Raw genomic sequence first — 15,760 nt, 5'->3', positions numbered from 1 at the left:
ACCATTAACTTTTTTGCATACCTCTAGTAAACAGTGTACTTTCAAATTTACCATGGCAGGGTTTCAGAAAAATTGAATCAGGGAATGCAACAGAATGCTAAGAGTAAAAAAAAAGTTGATAATCTTTTACTACTAATGCTTTAAGAGAATGTAAAAACCGTAACATAAAAAGTGATAAACAGTTAATATTAAAACTTATTCAGTGTCAATTAAAATAAGATCTATACATATAAAAATAATCTCTTGCTACTTTGAAACACTATATATGATGAAGGTTATAGTTGTAAAGTCTGCTTAATACATATAAAATTCATAAACAGAAGGCCCTTTTGTATTGAATTGCAAAATATTCCTGAACTGGTCAAAAGTCTATAACTGTAAGAAACACTTTACTGAGTTTTATTAGTCTGTAATTTCCTGTTAGTACAAAAGATGTCCAGATAGAGTAGATAATCAAAGTATATGAATATGCTATTAGACAATTCTTTTTAAGAGATCTTAACAATGAAGGATTTTTTTTAACAAACTGAATTAAACTGACTACCCTTGGACTAGCAGTCTGAGTAGTTAACCAACAAACTTACCCGTTTGTCAAGTGTTCGCTCTCTCACAAAATTAAGCAGATGATCATTCACGAGTAGGAGATCTTTCTTAGCAGCAGTAACTATTGATACAATAACATCATGCCTAATAGCTTCTTCAGGGTCATGAGATCTCACTTTAAGATATTCTGTACATAAAGTATACATTAATTAAAATGTTATATCATTAAGTTGAATACCTGCAATATACACTTATGAAGATTACTGCTCTTATATTAGTCCTAAAGAACAGGGCATCATGTATAATAAAATATGTTACCATAGCCATTTCCTTTTTCCTCTAAATAAAATCATGCTTGGTTACTGAATGATTATGAACAGCAACCTCATTAATGGGAAAAATAATTTAAGCCATTTGGAAGGAATTTTCATTCTCTCCCTAACAGTTATACGAACAAGGACCTATTAAAGGACTTCAGTGTTGCATGATAATTTCCAGCACAAAGAAAACTAATAAAGCAAAGCACAATATTAAACCTTCCTCTCCCCTCTCTCCTAACAAACATTTAGATTTATAGCTCCACAATTTACAGCTTGAGACATATGGTACTTGTTCTTACATAGGAAAAAAAACCCCAATATCATGGTGATATTATCATCTCTGTATTTAATACAAAGATCACACATACACACTCTTGTCCTATTATTACATTTTTCAAACAGGGAAAACTGCTTATTATTAGGATTTGTTTAATTCTCTCAGACCAGCAATTTGAAACATCTGTATCTGTATTTGCACAGCCTAAGATTTCAAAGTACAGGAGGATATTCATGCTTATATGTCTCAATGTAATACCAGCAGCTTATTTAGATGTGCCACTTAGAAAGATAGTTTATGCTAACAGATTATGTTCCTGTGCTTCAAAGGAATATAGTAATCCATACATTTTTCTCTGTTAAGCCTTTACTGAGATATGTAGAAACAGTTAATCAATCCACTGATTACTCTGTATCCTGAAATATCACTTGAATATTACATTATTTTTCTTTCTTGTACAAAATAGTGTGTCACAGCAATATTTATTTGCAGTTTTCAAGAGAATCAAAATCTAAACTAAAACTGCATCCAATGAAACATAGTTTGTTTTTGTCATTAATTGTATTTAAATTTAGTTCTGCATTTTAACTGTTCTACAGGTCGTCCTTGGTTAACAACCATTTGTTCAGCCACTGTTCAAAGTTGCAATGGCGGTAAGGAGGAGACTTATGGCCTGTCCTCGAAGTTGCAGCTGTTGCAGCATCCCCACAGTCACATGATCATGATTTGGGCACTTAGCAACTGGCTCACAATTACAACAAATGCAGTATCCTGAGGTCACATGATCACCATTTGCAACCTTCACTACCGGCTTCTAACAAGCAACGTCAACGGGGAAGCCGGTAGGAGGTCGCAAATGGTGATCACATGACATTGCACTTAATGATCATGCAGGATTTGCTTAATGACCACAACTGGAACTGTCAGAACTGCCATCATAAGTTGGTGCAGCCACGTGACATCACGCTTTATGACCATGTTGCTTAGCGACAGAGTTGCTGGTCCCAATTACTGTCATTACCTATATACACTTTCATTGTAAAGTGTATTGACCGGATCAATAAACTGAAGACAGAGAATGACCTGGTTTATTTTTTAATAAAGGAATTTACCACAAATTTTTATTGTTTGCAAAATGCACAGTACATTTATGAAATAACGACTTTGTACTCCTTAATATATATCACTTGGACTGATTACTAAATTTTGTACTTAAAGGGCTAAAATGTATTATGTCATAAACTGACATTTTTTAGTCTCATTAAAAAAACAACAACAAAGGATGTTCTGGTAGCTAACAGATAACAATGTGTATCTTTAAGGAAATTATTACATGTATTTTTCACTAATACATCTAACTATATCATAGTTATTTACTGGCATGTAGTTTATGTAATGTCTATGTAATAAAATTCTACATCCATAAGTCTGAAAAGCATGATAGATAGACAAACACTGTATTTACACACTCATATTCAAACCCTGTGTCAAACCTGAACATCTGATGGCCTTAGAGGCAAAGACTTGCAGGTGAAAGATCAATAATGAGTATCACTTGAAGCATACTCTTTGTGAAGATGCCACTATACTGAAGTATTTTGATATTTTAAAAACCACAGTGATTTTGCTATGCAATTAAAAATAGCAGAAACAGGAAAAATTCCTTTTACTCTGAAGACTATGTTTACTGATACCTGTTAGATCTTTTGCTAGATCTGGATGGTTCATAAGGCAGTGACTGGCAAATTTCACACATTCAAGACGGATAGGTACATGGATGTCATTAAATCTGTTTTTAAAAAAACAAAAAAATTTAATAACCATGTTGTCTCTTATTTCAATTTTCACCAAAATATTGTAGCCAAGGCTGGACCTAAGCATGAATATAGAGAGAATATATGAGCAGAGATTAGCTAGAACTTTGCAGAAAAGGACTCAGAAGAAACTAATCTCTTGGGTTCTGTGCAAGAGATAATGATAGTGCTTTTGCTTAATTGGATTTTATTTTTTTCTCATCCAAGGAAGTCATACTAAATCTATATCCAGTCAATTATTAATAATGTTATAATGAGAATCAAGGTCTTCTCTTTGTGTAGTTCATGTTGTATTGACCTTGTTTAATTTTTCTGATAGTCAAAGCTATTGTTGATGTTTGCTAGAAAGTTCATAGAATAGCAGCTAGCAAATTTTATACATTTAAGAGAGACAAATGTCATTTGACATCTCAAAATATAATATGTTAGATACAATTCACTACGATAAACAAGTGTCAAAATATACAAAAGTTTTTGGGTAAATGCAATTTCATTATTTTAATACACGGGAAGTACTCATATTACATTAGTATGATATCTAGCTTACATTACATAGATCAGCCTTCAACCCTCTGGATTGAAGCTCACCCCCAAGATCTGATGGTTCCTAGCCTACTGGTGTTTTAGAGGGCCTGGTTCTTTACCCAGGCCTTTGGCTAGGATGACTGAAATTGCTTTGGGTAGTGTGGGTATATTTTTTGTTGTTGCTCATATTTTGTTCCTGTCTTATTGTGGTACTGTTATTTTTCTATGCTTTTACTTTGTGAAACACCCAGAGTTGCTGGGAGTTGGACAATGTACAAATTTAATAAATAAATACAATAATATAAAATCTGTACTTCTTTAGCCTAGATTTGTTTTAAAATTGTGAACTATGAATCCAGTTATCATTTTAACCAAAAGAAAAACATAATGGAAAAGAATGTTTATGTGTATTTCGTTGCATTTTTTTTTTACTGTGAAATGTATTTGTAACCTATTTCCAATTCTACAAGTTAGTTTCTAATGTTATCTTTGGAAGGCATACTAATATTAATAAAATGCAATATATAAACTGAATTATACAATGTTTTGATATTTTATTCTGTCAATAAAGACCTCCATTATTCCAAATCATCCAGCAAAATGAAAAACAGTTGTTATGTTCATACATTTTGCTGAGCTGCACCTTGTACCAAACATGGTTGCTTGAACAGGCAGGAACAACAAGCTAAATAATCGTGGTTTGTTTTGCCCATTTCTTATTTTCTTTGCCTTTTTCGGATATTGTGCTTTGTAAGGAATGCTTAGTGCCCCAGGTAAAGCATAAAAAGAAAATCAGGAAACCACAAAGCTGCTAAGCAACAGATGCAAGAAGAAAACAAATGATTTCAGAATGTGGTTTATTGTGCTAGCACAAACCATGATTTATTCACTGACTTCATTAATATATTATATTAACCAAAACTAAGCAAACCACATGATGGTTTAGTAAAATGTACAAGCCCAAATGTTGCAATCTAAAAACTAGTATAATTAAGGTGGATCATCAACCTTTCCTATGACAATTTTAGAGTAAGCAGCATAATAGACATTACACACATGTATGGCTCATGCTGATATTAAAAAATATATTAAATGTTGAATAATTACAATACAGTAAGACTAAATAGTGAGTTGTAATTTAGTGGGAAACAAAGTAAAACAGATCATACCTCCCCAAATAGCATTGCCAAAGGGGTTTGTTCTGAGCTGCCAACTCTGAATCTTTTGCTCCAAACATTTTTGCGAGTAGTTTTACAACCTGCAGTCGTTCCTCATTGTCATTGCTCTAGAAAATAATATTTTTTAAAAAAGAATATAAACCTACACAAACAAGCTTTGGAAAACTATTTCATCACATAGTAAAACAAAGAAAGAAACCAAGAAGAACTGAACTAAAATCACAGATATGCATACCAAGTATAATATAAATTGTCCTGTAAAATAAAACTGATTAACAAGATATTTCATTAGGTGCTCACAGTATAACTCACTTACTCAAGTGTACAAATTAGATGCGATCAACTTATAAGCCAATGCAAATTTACAACAGTTTTCCTATATCATTTTGTCCTTCTACCCCTAAGCAATTTTGTGATAGAACATGCACCATTTTGTTGATTTAAGTTAGGGTTACCAGATCTAGATTGTAAATAAGAATTAATTCCTGATATCTATTTGCTGGTGGTTCTACTTCAGTAGAAGTATTAGCCACTGAAATGGGAAACTAGAGAATTAAACAAAAGTCTACACTGTTATTCACTGATAGTTGAAAAGAGAAGAGTACCAGCATTCACTGAAATATAAACAAATGTTTGAAATTAAGAGAATATAATAAGGGATGTTCATCAGGAAAAGGAATTGAAACAGTGGCATTCCCTAAAGCAGAACTAAAGTTCTTGTTGAAAAATGGTGCATCATCCATGCCCATACACAGATTTAAATCTTCAATTAATGACAATGAGATATGTATTACTTACCTTAAGTTTGAATTCAAGCTGTGGCAAAACTGAGAGTAAAAGATGGCTATCAATATTATATAGCTCCAAAATTAAATCAAAAACATGCTCTGAGAGATCACTGATGGATGTTTTTCCTAGCATAAGCACTTGATTAAAGAACTGTAAAAAAAAAATCAACAACAGGATAGAAACCATAATTTCTTAACTTATTTCAGAACAATTCTAATTTTCTAACAATACCAAGATTTCACATTTTCACTCTCACATTTAATTCTATAATTCTCCATTCATAAAACTGGAAACTAACTTTTCAAATATTGTTTAACTTTCAATAAAACACTGTTAGAATACAGGAAGGTGCAGTAATTCAGTATCCTTTCAAACCATCTACTTTGGCTGTACAATTAAATTAACTACAGAAAAATTAATATATTAATGGTAATAAATATATATATTTAGAAAGCTAGTTTCAATAGGATTCTAAATATGTACTTACTCACATTTACATCAAAGAAGCTGACATTTAAATATCTAGAATTAACTGTATATGTGTGTGTATAACATTTCCTAATGGAAGCTGGTAATAATCTTCAAAATTGAGCTACAATTCAAAGTAAAATGTACTGTGTTTTGCACAATGGGGAAAGTCTATATCACTAATAGAACAAGAATATAAATGTCAATTATTTCTGCTGAAGGTTTGTATACATAATACAATTTGAAAATCAGTCCTTAAAAATTATTACTGATGTTATTAAAATAAGTACTTTCTTAGTTCAGAAGACATATAAGCCATTGCAAATTGTAATCCCTGATAAGGTAAAAACTAGCTACTAGACAGTACTTTGCTTAACATAACACAGATCTATTCTATGAATTATTTTGAAATACTTCGGTTTTCCTAGACCAATTCCAAATCAAACTTCATGAAGAAAGAGTAGGAGAAAACTCTAACTACCATCAAAAAAAGCCTATGTCTTTCAAAAGATCATCCCCATATATATTTTTATTAATATAACTATAAATATAAATATATTTGACATGGACTAGTATAAAATGTGAAATAAATGAGCATGGAAAATCAAACAGCAATTTCTGTGACTGGAACTACTTGGAAAAGCCCAGCTGCAACTATAGAGATGGCTGCCAGATGCATCTTTTATCACCCAGTTCGTAAGTTCACATTTTCCAGCAGATGATGGAAGAAAACTAAACTGCTTTTGTGGAAAAACTATACTGCATGAATGACAATATTTAATTCATATATACTTGAAAATTCCCTTAGTTCAGTGGAATTTATTCTCAAATAAGCATGTACAATATTGCAGCCTATGCACTGGATGCAGATTCAAACAGAACACACTGAACTCAGTGGTTCTCCAGTCAATCATTACTAACTTCTCCTACTGAGTTCAATTATTACTATTATCCTGTGTCCTGTGTTATTTTTATCCTGTGTCTATCTATATCAAGGTGGCGAACACACCTATACTCCTGCCTCGTGTTTTTGTGAACAGCCCTGTGAGGTGGGTTGGGCTGAGAGAGCACGACTGGTCCATAATCACCCAGCTGGCTTTCACACTGAAGGGAGGCCTAGAACTCACCATCTCCTGGTTTGTAGGCCAGCACCTTAACCACTACACCAAACTGGTTGTCAATAATAATCTGATATTGATCTGGAGGTTGAGTCATGGCAACTGGACTTTTTGGTTTGATACGTTTCGCTGCTTGTCCAAGCAGCTTCTTCAGTCTAGTATCAAACGTATCAAGACAAACCAATAAGAAAAGAAGTCCAGTTGCCATGACTCAACCTCCAGATAATTCTGCCTGGATGACTGAGAATCTTCATCAACAATCTGATAATGACTATCAATAAGTGAACATCTAGTTTCATGTCTTCAAGCACAGCTTTAAAGGTATCTGTTATAGAAGGACAGTCAACAAAGAAACATAGCACAAGATACTCAATGCATCCAACAACTGATGTAATCAGCAACTGTTAACTTTGGTTTATGAATGGTGCTAGTACTAAATAAGAATGCAGGCAGCTATGATTTGATTGTAGGAAAGTCCTAAAGTATTCAAAATGCAATATAAAGCTATAGTAAAGCTAATGATATCTTATTCAGTTTTTTCTGCATGGTCATTTAAAATTCTCACTTACATTAGTAATATATGGTTCAATAGCTTGGGCTGTTCTCTTCAGTAAAGCCTTTGCCAAGTCATATGCTTGTTTGTTTAAATTCTGAAAAGAATATTTGACACAAAAAATGAGGTTTATTCTTAAAAATTCTTAAAAATTTATACTCAATACAAATAAGTGAATCAACATAATTGGCTTTTTTCAAAATTTTAAAGAACAGGATGGGTAATATTGGTTAAAGATAATAGAACTACAAGCATTCCAATTATTACACTTCCAGTACAGAAAAATAAATATGTACATTAGAATTAATGTTGTGTCCAACTTTTAAAGACAGCAGTATTCAAGCTCCATATTTCGCATAACATCTACTCCTTCAGGGTACCCCAGAGGACTCAGCAGGACGTACATCTGATTAAGGTGCATAGGATTCCACTGTCAATCATACAGTTTGATTTTTATCCCCCCTTCTCCTTGTCCTTTATTGGCCAAGGGCCAGATTTATTGGTCCTTTATTGGCCAAGGGCCCCCCTTCTCCTTGTCCTGGCCAAGGGCCAGATTTTTATTATCTTCCATTTCACAATCTAATCATTTGAATTCATTCATTTTAGACTCCATGTGTCATCTAATAATGACACATGGTGTACACACAATTCAGACTAAAGTCAAATTTTCTCATTTTAATTGTAGTAAGCATCTCTTGATTAAATTAGCTTAAAATAATGCAAATGAATTAAAATATGCCTAGATACACTGCTGTCCTGCCTTCTTACTCCTTTCCTACCTACTTCCATGGCAATGACAATATATTTCAGAGATTTTAGTCAGGCAACTATTTGAGGACAGCAGAGAATACAAATATGAATATAATTTGCCCAGTGATTCTCCACATTAAACTTAGACCAACATAAAGTTCTTCTATTTCATGCTTTAGAGACTCTCTGAGAAATAGGTTAAAATATTGGCTAATTTCACTGTTTCAAATATCACTCTACTCTTGTGTTACAAACTCATGGAAAAAAGGTAGCTGCAGTACCTTTTGCCAAATATACTATGTTTCAATAGAGTATTTTTATGTTCAATACAATGTTCTTATGTTTAATAATGTTAATTCTTACCTTATGTGCAGGGACCAAATTAACTAAAACTGTATCCAAAAGCTCTTGAGATACTGTATCACCTTCACAAATGATAGAACTCATCAAATCTACCATATGCATGTGAACCTTCTGGTTATGACCATTGCTAAAATGAGAACAGTATGTCAGTTCAGCAACACAGTATAATTTATTATGGCGCATCCTAAATTAGAATTTGGGTAATGAACTATTTGTTTGAGGGTGAGAAAACCATAATCCTCATCTGGCCCTCAGAGGTTTCCTGCAGCCAATTACTTGTTGTTCTCCTCTTTTTATTGCTGCTCCCCCACCTGTCCTAGTGAAAAGGGTACACGTGCCATCTTCTCCATTCTGAGGGGCCTTCAATAGTCTGTCCCAAACACAATGAACATCAAGCTCACTGAGAACACAACACAAGACTAACACCTCATCCTGGTCCATCAGTAATCCTAACAACATTATTGCTACCTTGCTGCTATTAAGAGACATCTCAGCTGTATTTAAATTACTGGCCAGAAGAGGCCTTAACTTCTACCCTAGAAAACTCAACTCAGTCAAGATAGCAGGGGAGAGAAATATTTTGTGGGGTTGAAAATGTTACCCATCCATGCAGCACACAAACTTTCTTTCACCTCCATGCTTAAGCATTTTAAGCCCACTCCTAACAGTTGAAATATCCTTTCAGTCCCATCACATATTAAAATTGCTGTTAAAGATATACTCACTTGATTACAGAAAACAATGTTCTATACAGTTGCGTAAAAATTTCATTGCTATCTTCTAATTCGAAGCATATGTTGTAAGATTTAACCCACGCAATATTCTATTTAGGAGAAAAAGATACAGTAACTATAATTTAAGAAAGAATCAATAAGGTCAGTACTGAATAATATTTCACCATAAACATAGATGCGTTTCTGATATACTTAAAATGCTATTGGTATTTTATGCAGAACAAATATTTGATTGACTAAGAAGTAAAACTTTTACTGATCAAACTAAGATGAATACTAATGAAAAATTGTTTACCTCTAATAAATAAAAATATCTGTTGAATTGTGGGCTTTTTGTATCTTCTAATCCTTTCAATTGTCTTGTGATGAACATAAATATATCCTGAGGAAAAACACAGTATATGTTTGTCACCCGAAGTAAATATTTCCTGCATAATCATTCAGTTCAACAACAACAAAAATCTCAATATACTAGTGACCATTTAATATGTTTTAACAAACCTTTTCTTTTTACAATCCAATGATAGGAATATCATTCAGGATACTGCAGTACCAATTTCCACTCTCATTTGTTGATTTTATTTTAGCAGAATATTAATTTTTGAGTTTCCCAAGTCTGTTACAGAGGATATTGATAAAAGTAACTCCTGGCCATTTAAAAAAATAAAACATTTTCCCCTATCTTAACTGTTCCAAATCACCACCATACAAACATTATGTTTTTAATATGACCTTGTGTTGGCTATATTAAAAATATAACATTGTACATGGATTTTGTAAATAACCAAAGTGGACAGATAAGCACTGGTTCTCAATATGTTCCAATATTGCAACAGTAAGCACTATTTGAGGGGATGGAAACTGCAACTCAGCCAAAAATACTAGCTAAAATTGGCTTGAAAAATAATTTCAGGTTACTGTGAAGGCGTTTGTTGGAAATCTTTAAGAGTGAAATTACGAGCAAGAAGTTCTTTGGAATCCTACAGCTTTCATTTCTTTCCTGAATTACAGGGGAGGGAGGAAAATACATGGTTAAAACCAAGTGAATCAATCTCAGGTCACTTAAATTACCTTATGTTTGAAGGTACCTGGCATTCTTCGAAGAATGAACATATTCCAAACAAAAATTACATTTCAGATAATCAACATTAAGCTAGAAATACAAACATTTGTATTTGTTTTAACATATCTTGATCTGATAAAGGATAATCAGTAACCAAGAAAATTCACAGCTAATTATCCTTAAGATTCACCTTGATTTCATTTTGTAAATTCAATTAAATTACCTGCAAGTTGCTAACAGCTATATTTAGTTCTTAATAAATATTAGAATCCATATCAGGTAATCTACAGATACATGTCTTTTATTCAATTTCTTTTACCTTTGATTTTTTAATTCATATTTATCCGAAAGTTAAAAGCTATTATCATTGCTACTAGTAATACTATTACTACAGTATATTGGTTACACCTAACCAGTCCTCTGACATATGCTCATTAACCATCTTCAGAATATACAAGAGTATGTGACCTCTTTCTTCATTTATCTAGATATAAACCATCTTTATCAAATATCATGTAATGAACAAAAATAGCTCTGTAACAATGTGTAATAATTTATAATATAATAATGTATATAAATGAGAGAACATAGATATAAATATGATAATGTACTTCTAAAATGTAAAAATTTAATCATGAAAAGCAGCAATGATCAGGTATTTTACTTGATGGTACAATAAAAAAGTTAATCTAAGAATAAATTCAGTGTTTTTCTTTTGCAGGGAATAATGTATATAAATACTAATACTAATTTTATTCCTACAATTTGGTAGGAACAAATACATATAAAATACTAATTTACAATGACAACAAAAAAGGAACTAAAAAGATCAAAGTTACTGATCTGTTTAATTAACTTTAATTAGACAAATTAGACACTGTATTGTAAACCAAGGAATAATTTGAATGAGTTACAAAAAAAAATGCATTCAATGCATAGCATTTATGAATCTGTAGGAAAAAAAATGGCAATAAATTACCACATTATCACACTTCTTTAAAATTCACAAGAAAGATTCCTTAAATCAACATTTTCCAGATACTGCCACCAGGCGGCTTTATTTCATAACCCTTGCTCATCCAAGCGTGCCAAACAAGTCAGTATTGTTAATTCAAGAGAAGAAAGCAGGTATAAGGGAATAAGAAACAGGAAAAAAAAAACTTTAAGCTAAGAAGGAAATCAAAAAATAAATTAATATATGGATGAAGGACATGAGAAATGAAAGGCTTAATCAGAACTATAGACATGGTATCTTTCTACACATTCTACACTACTTTAATGAACATCATATGAAGCATTCTTTTGAAACTACTTTGCAAATCAATTCTCTGTCCCTCTGTTTCTAAAAGAAAAGCTTCTGAGGTCTCCTCCAGCAATTCCAATAACCAGAATTCCAATTCTACAAATGTATGTGAATGTGCAGAAATCTTTTCCAATGGAGTCAAGGCTTGAAGGTGAAACAAAGTGTTTCAATCAAACAGAGTGGGGTTGCTTTGCACACTCTTGGTAAGAGCCCCAAATACTGAGGGAAAACGATAACTGCCTGAAAGTAATCAGATTAACATTCTTAAAAACTTACATTTATTAAATAAGGTGCTCCACTAAACAATCTATATGGACAATCAATACAAAGGGACTGCAACGACTAAAATGATTTTTATTGACATATATAAACCAACATTATATACAGATTATTTTTACTTGAAAAACAATATACATAGCTATTTACAAAGTAAAATAGTAACGAGATCTGTCTAAAAGAATTCACTGTCTAAATTTCAGTATAACGTAGGAACATCAAAAAAAAAACTGCATGAACAAGCACAGTTTTAAGAGCTTTGGCCTTGGATTATTATCTATTCACCAATTTAGATTAATAATAGTTCGTCACCAATCCCCAATATATTTACTAATCTATTACTGGAATGAAAAAGATTTACTAATTCTACTCATTATCCAAAACATCTTCCTTGACTAAGTGGGGTATACATTTTAGACAGGGAAGATTCTGTCTTACCAATAATGTCAACATCTACATTTAACTGAACTACAGTACAACTAACTAATCACTAAGATGAATTAAAAGTAGACACATCTGTTGCTTCTTAGAGGCTCAGTTTTAATGTAGTGGCAAATCATTGTTTCATCTGCTAAATTAAAGTTTATTTATATATCTGGGCTTACTCATCATATTGATCAGCCACAAAGATTTTAAACAACAGGATAAAAAATGTATGCACATTTAAATTTGTGCTAACTGCAGTTTGTTGTGTTTGTACTTTTTATAGTCATTAATTCTAATTTGTTGCACCAATCCATCCTTCCCCATCTGGTTAAGAGGCAAAAAAGAACAATGGCTTAAAAATGAAACTAATCATGCAGCTAAATAACTCTTACTGGTACACTCCCTTCTCTCTTCTTTTTCACTCTATCTCCCTAATGATAAATGTTTCCTCTCCAGCCCTGTTTCCTACTCTTTTGGTGAAATTCTATAAGGGAAAACAATTTAAAATGGACTATACAATAAGTCACTGCACTAGAACTAAAGCTTTAATTGACCACTTTTCCCTTTTTTGAAAATCAAAATGTCAGAGAGAGAGAGAGATTAAGAGCCTAATTTAAACCCAAATAAAGGGCTTAATCTCCTCAGGAATACAGTTGATAAATTATCCCTTATCCCTATCAATCTATCCTTTATTCCTATGAAACTTGCTTTTCTTATTAGTAGGACATGTAGACGTTCCTCTGAAATGGCTCATAAACTATATCTAGTTTTATATGTAAGATACTAATAAGCTTGGCTACGAAATTGTCTATTGCCTCCCTGCATTCACTAATTAGAATCAGCTGATTACCTCAGTTTGCTGTCTCCCAGTGTTCACTATCAATGCACACTATCAAGTGGGCCAGAGCCCACTTACTGCCTGAGCTCCCGCACTCTACAATGACCACCAGTCATGAAAAATAGTATAAAACAGAATTACATAATGTTTGGCCTTTCAGTAGTATGCCAAAAATAACCCTTCAAAAAATGGACAGGAAGGAGAGAATAGGCAGGGCAAGGACAAATATTAAGTTTAATTTATATGGAAGACAACTGAAATATTTATTTCATATACAGTTTATTATTTTCTTTTCTATCATATCATTTATCATATTAAATATTAGTTTGGCAGCACTGTCTTAGCATTTGGTGCCACTTGGTCCTGGTGCCTCACATTCTAAATTCTAAACTTCTGTTCAGCAGCAGATTCATATCAAGAGGGAATGGAACAAAAAAATCTTTTCAGTGTACCTATGCCATCCCCTTCCATTGAGAACTCATCAATTATTTTAAAAAGGGCCTTCTTAAATCCATCTGTCTTGTCTTCAAAATTCTGCAAAACAGATACATCTATATATTTTATTTTTTGTCCTTAAAACAAACTGTAGCTAACATTGCAAACAAATATAATTCATTAATAAGCAGTTGATTAAACAATAAAACTTTTCATATTAGCTGATAAAAACAGTATTTCAAGAAAAAGAACATTCTGTTTTTAAACAGATAGGAAGTGAATAAAATGGCCAAGCGTGAGGCGGGTCCAGTGGAGATGCCCGGGGAGCGGTCTTACCCAGTTATCTGGGAACGGTTTGATCCTGTTGGCCCTGAGGAAGTGGACAGGGTCCTCGGGGCTGTTAGCGCAGCTACCTGTATTTTAGATCCCTGTCCCTCCTGGCTGGTCAAAGCCACCAAGGAGGTGACTTTAGGGTGGGTACTGGCGGTGGTCAATTCATCATTGCAGGAGGGGGTGTTCCCAAAGCCTTTTAAGGAGACTTTGGTCCTCCCCCTCCTCAAGAAACCATCGCTAGATCCCACCCTTCTGGACAATTTTCGTCCAGCTTCCCACCTTCCCTTTTTAGGAAAGGTGGTGGAAAAGGTAGTTGCACAGCAGCTTCAGAGGATCCTGGAGGAAACGGATTATCTGGACCCCTATCAGTCAGATTTCAGGCCCGGTTATGGGACAGAAACGGCACTGGTCGCACTTTTAGATGATCTCCGGCGAGAGTGGGATGCGGGTAGTGCATCCATCCTTGCTCTTCTCGACATCTCGGCGGCTTTTGATACCATCGACCATGGTATCCTTTTGGGCCGGCTGCAGGAGTTGGGGCTGGGTGGCACAGTTCTGTGCTGGTTCAGCTCCTTTCTCCAAGGCCGAACCCAATCGGTGTTGATAGGGAGCAAGAGGTCCAACCCACGTCCCCTACTTTGTGGGGTGCCTCAGGGTTCGGTGCTCTCACCACTCCTATTTAACATCTACATGAAACTGTTGGGTGAGATCATCCGGCACCATGGGATAAGGTATCATCAGTATGCTGATGACACTCAATTATATATCTTCATCCCGGGTGACGCGAGTGATGCTGTGGCTACCCTTTTGCGGTGCCTGGAGGCTGTAGGGGCCTGGATGGGGGACAACAGGCTTCAACTGAACCCTGGCAAAACGGAGTGGCTGTGGGTAGGGGGAGCCTCAGGATCTAGGAGTTTATCATCTTTGGTTCTTGAGGGGGTCGCAGTACCCCAGACAGACCCGGTGTGTAATCTGGGGGTCCTCCTGGACTCACGACTCCTGTTCGAAGAGCAGGTGACAGCTGTGGCTAGGAGGGCCTTTGCGCAACTTCAAGTTGTGCGTCAGTTACGCCCCTTCCTCGATCGGGAGGCCCTCTGCACGGTCACTCATGCCCTGGTCACCTCCCAGTTGGATTACTGCAATGCGCTCTACGTGGGGCTACCTTGAAGAGTATCCGGAAGCTACAGCTGGTGCAGAATGCAGTGGCACGGACAATTATGAATGCCCCCAAGGGGGCCCATATAACGCCACTGTTATGCAAGCTGCATTGGTTGCCAGTTTGCTTCCGGGTCCAATTCAAGGTGTTGGTTATCACCTTTAAAGCCCTTCTTGGCCCAGGACCAGGTTATCTGAGGAGCCGTCTAGCCCCCGTTTTATCAGCCTGTCCCACTCGGTCCGGCAGAAGGGGCATGTTGCAGACTGCACCAGTCAAGGAATTTCGACTGGTGGGATCTAGGAAGAGGGCCTTTTCTGCCATGGCCCCCGCTCTGTGGAACAACTTACCACCTGAGGTGCGGTGTGCCCCCACTCATGGCCTTCAGGAAGAGTGTGAAATCTTGGTACGCCAGATGGCCTGGGGGCCGCATGGGGGCTCGTACCAGTAGAAGTGGCTTGTGGGGTAATTGATGTTACTCCCCCGTCATCTTGAATGTTT

General features: G+C 34.8%; 1 protein-coding gene across 1 annotated transcript in view; it reads right to left on the bottom strand.

Moving 5' to 3' along the window:
* The window catches only part of PDS5B (PDS5 cohesin associated factor B), a 109,090-nt gene that overhangs the window by 63,766 nt on the left and 29,564 nt on the right, over window positions 1-15,760 (bottom strand). The window contains exons 4-11 of the mRNA XM_007423510.4: window positions 9,728-9,814; window positions 9,424-9,521; window positions 8,699-8,825; window positions 7,602-7,682; window positions 5,456-5,596; window positions 4,649-4,764; window positions 2,835-2,929; window positions 585-730 (exon numbers count right to left, since the gene is read on the bottom strand). Coding sequence (XP_007423572.2) covers window positions 585-730; window positions 2,835-2,929; window positions 4,649-4,764; window positions 5,456-5,596; window positions 7,602-7,682; window positions 8,699-8,825; window positions 9,424-9,521; window positions 9,728-9,814 — 891 coding nt within the window. The remainder of the gene's footprint in view (window positions 1-584; window positions 731-2,834; window positions 2,930-4,648; window positions 4,765-5,455; window positions 5,597-7,601; window positions 7,683-8,698; window positions 8,826-9,423; window positions 9,522-9,727; window positions 9,815-15,760) is intronic.

Source organism: Python bivittatus, unplaced genomic scaffold (genome assembly GCF_059951505.1).
Source record: "Python bivittatus isolate LINGU-HERP-01145 unplaced genomic scaffold, Pbiv_v1 ctg000340_np1212, whole genome shotgun sequence".
Classification (NCBI taxonomy): Eukaryota; Metazoa; Chordata; class Lepidosauria; order Squamata; family Pythonidae; genus Python; species Python bivittatus.
Note: the sequence above shows the minus strand (reverse complement) of the source record. Positions and strands in the feature narration are given on the sequence as shown.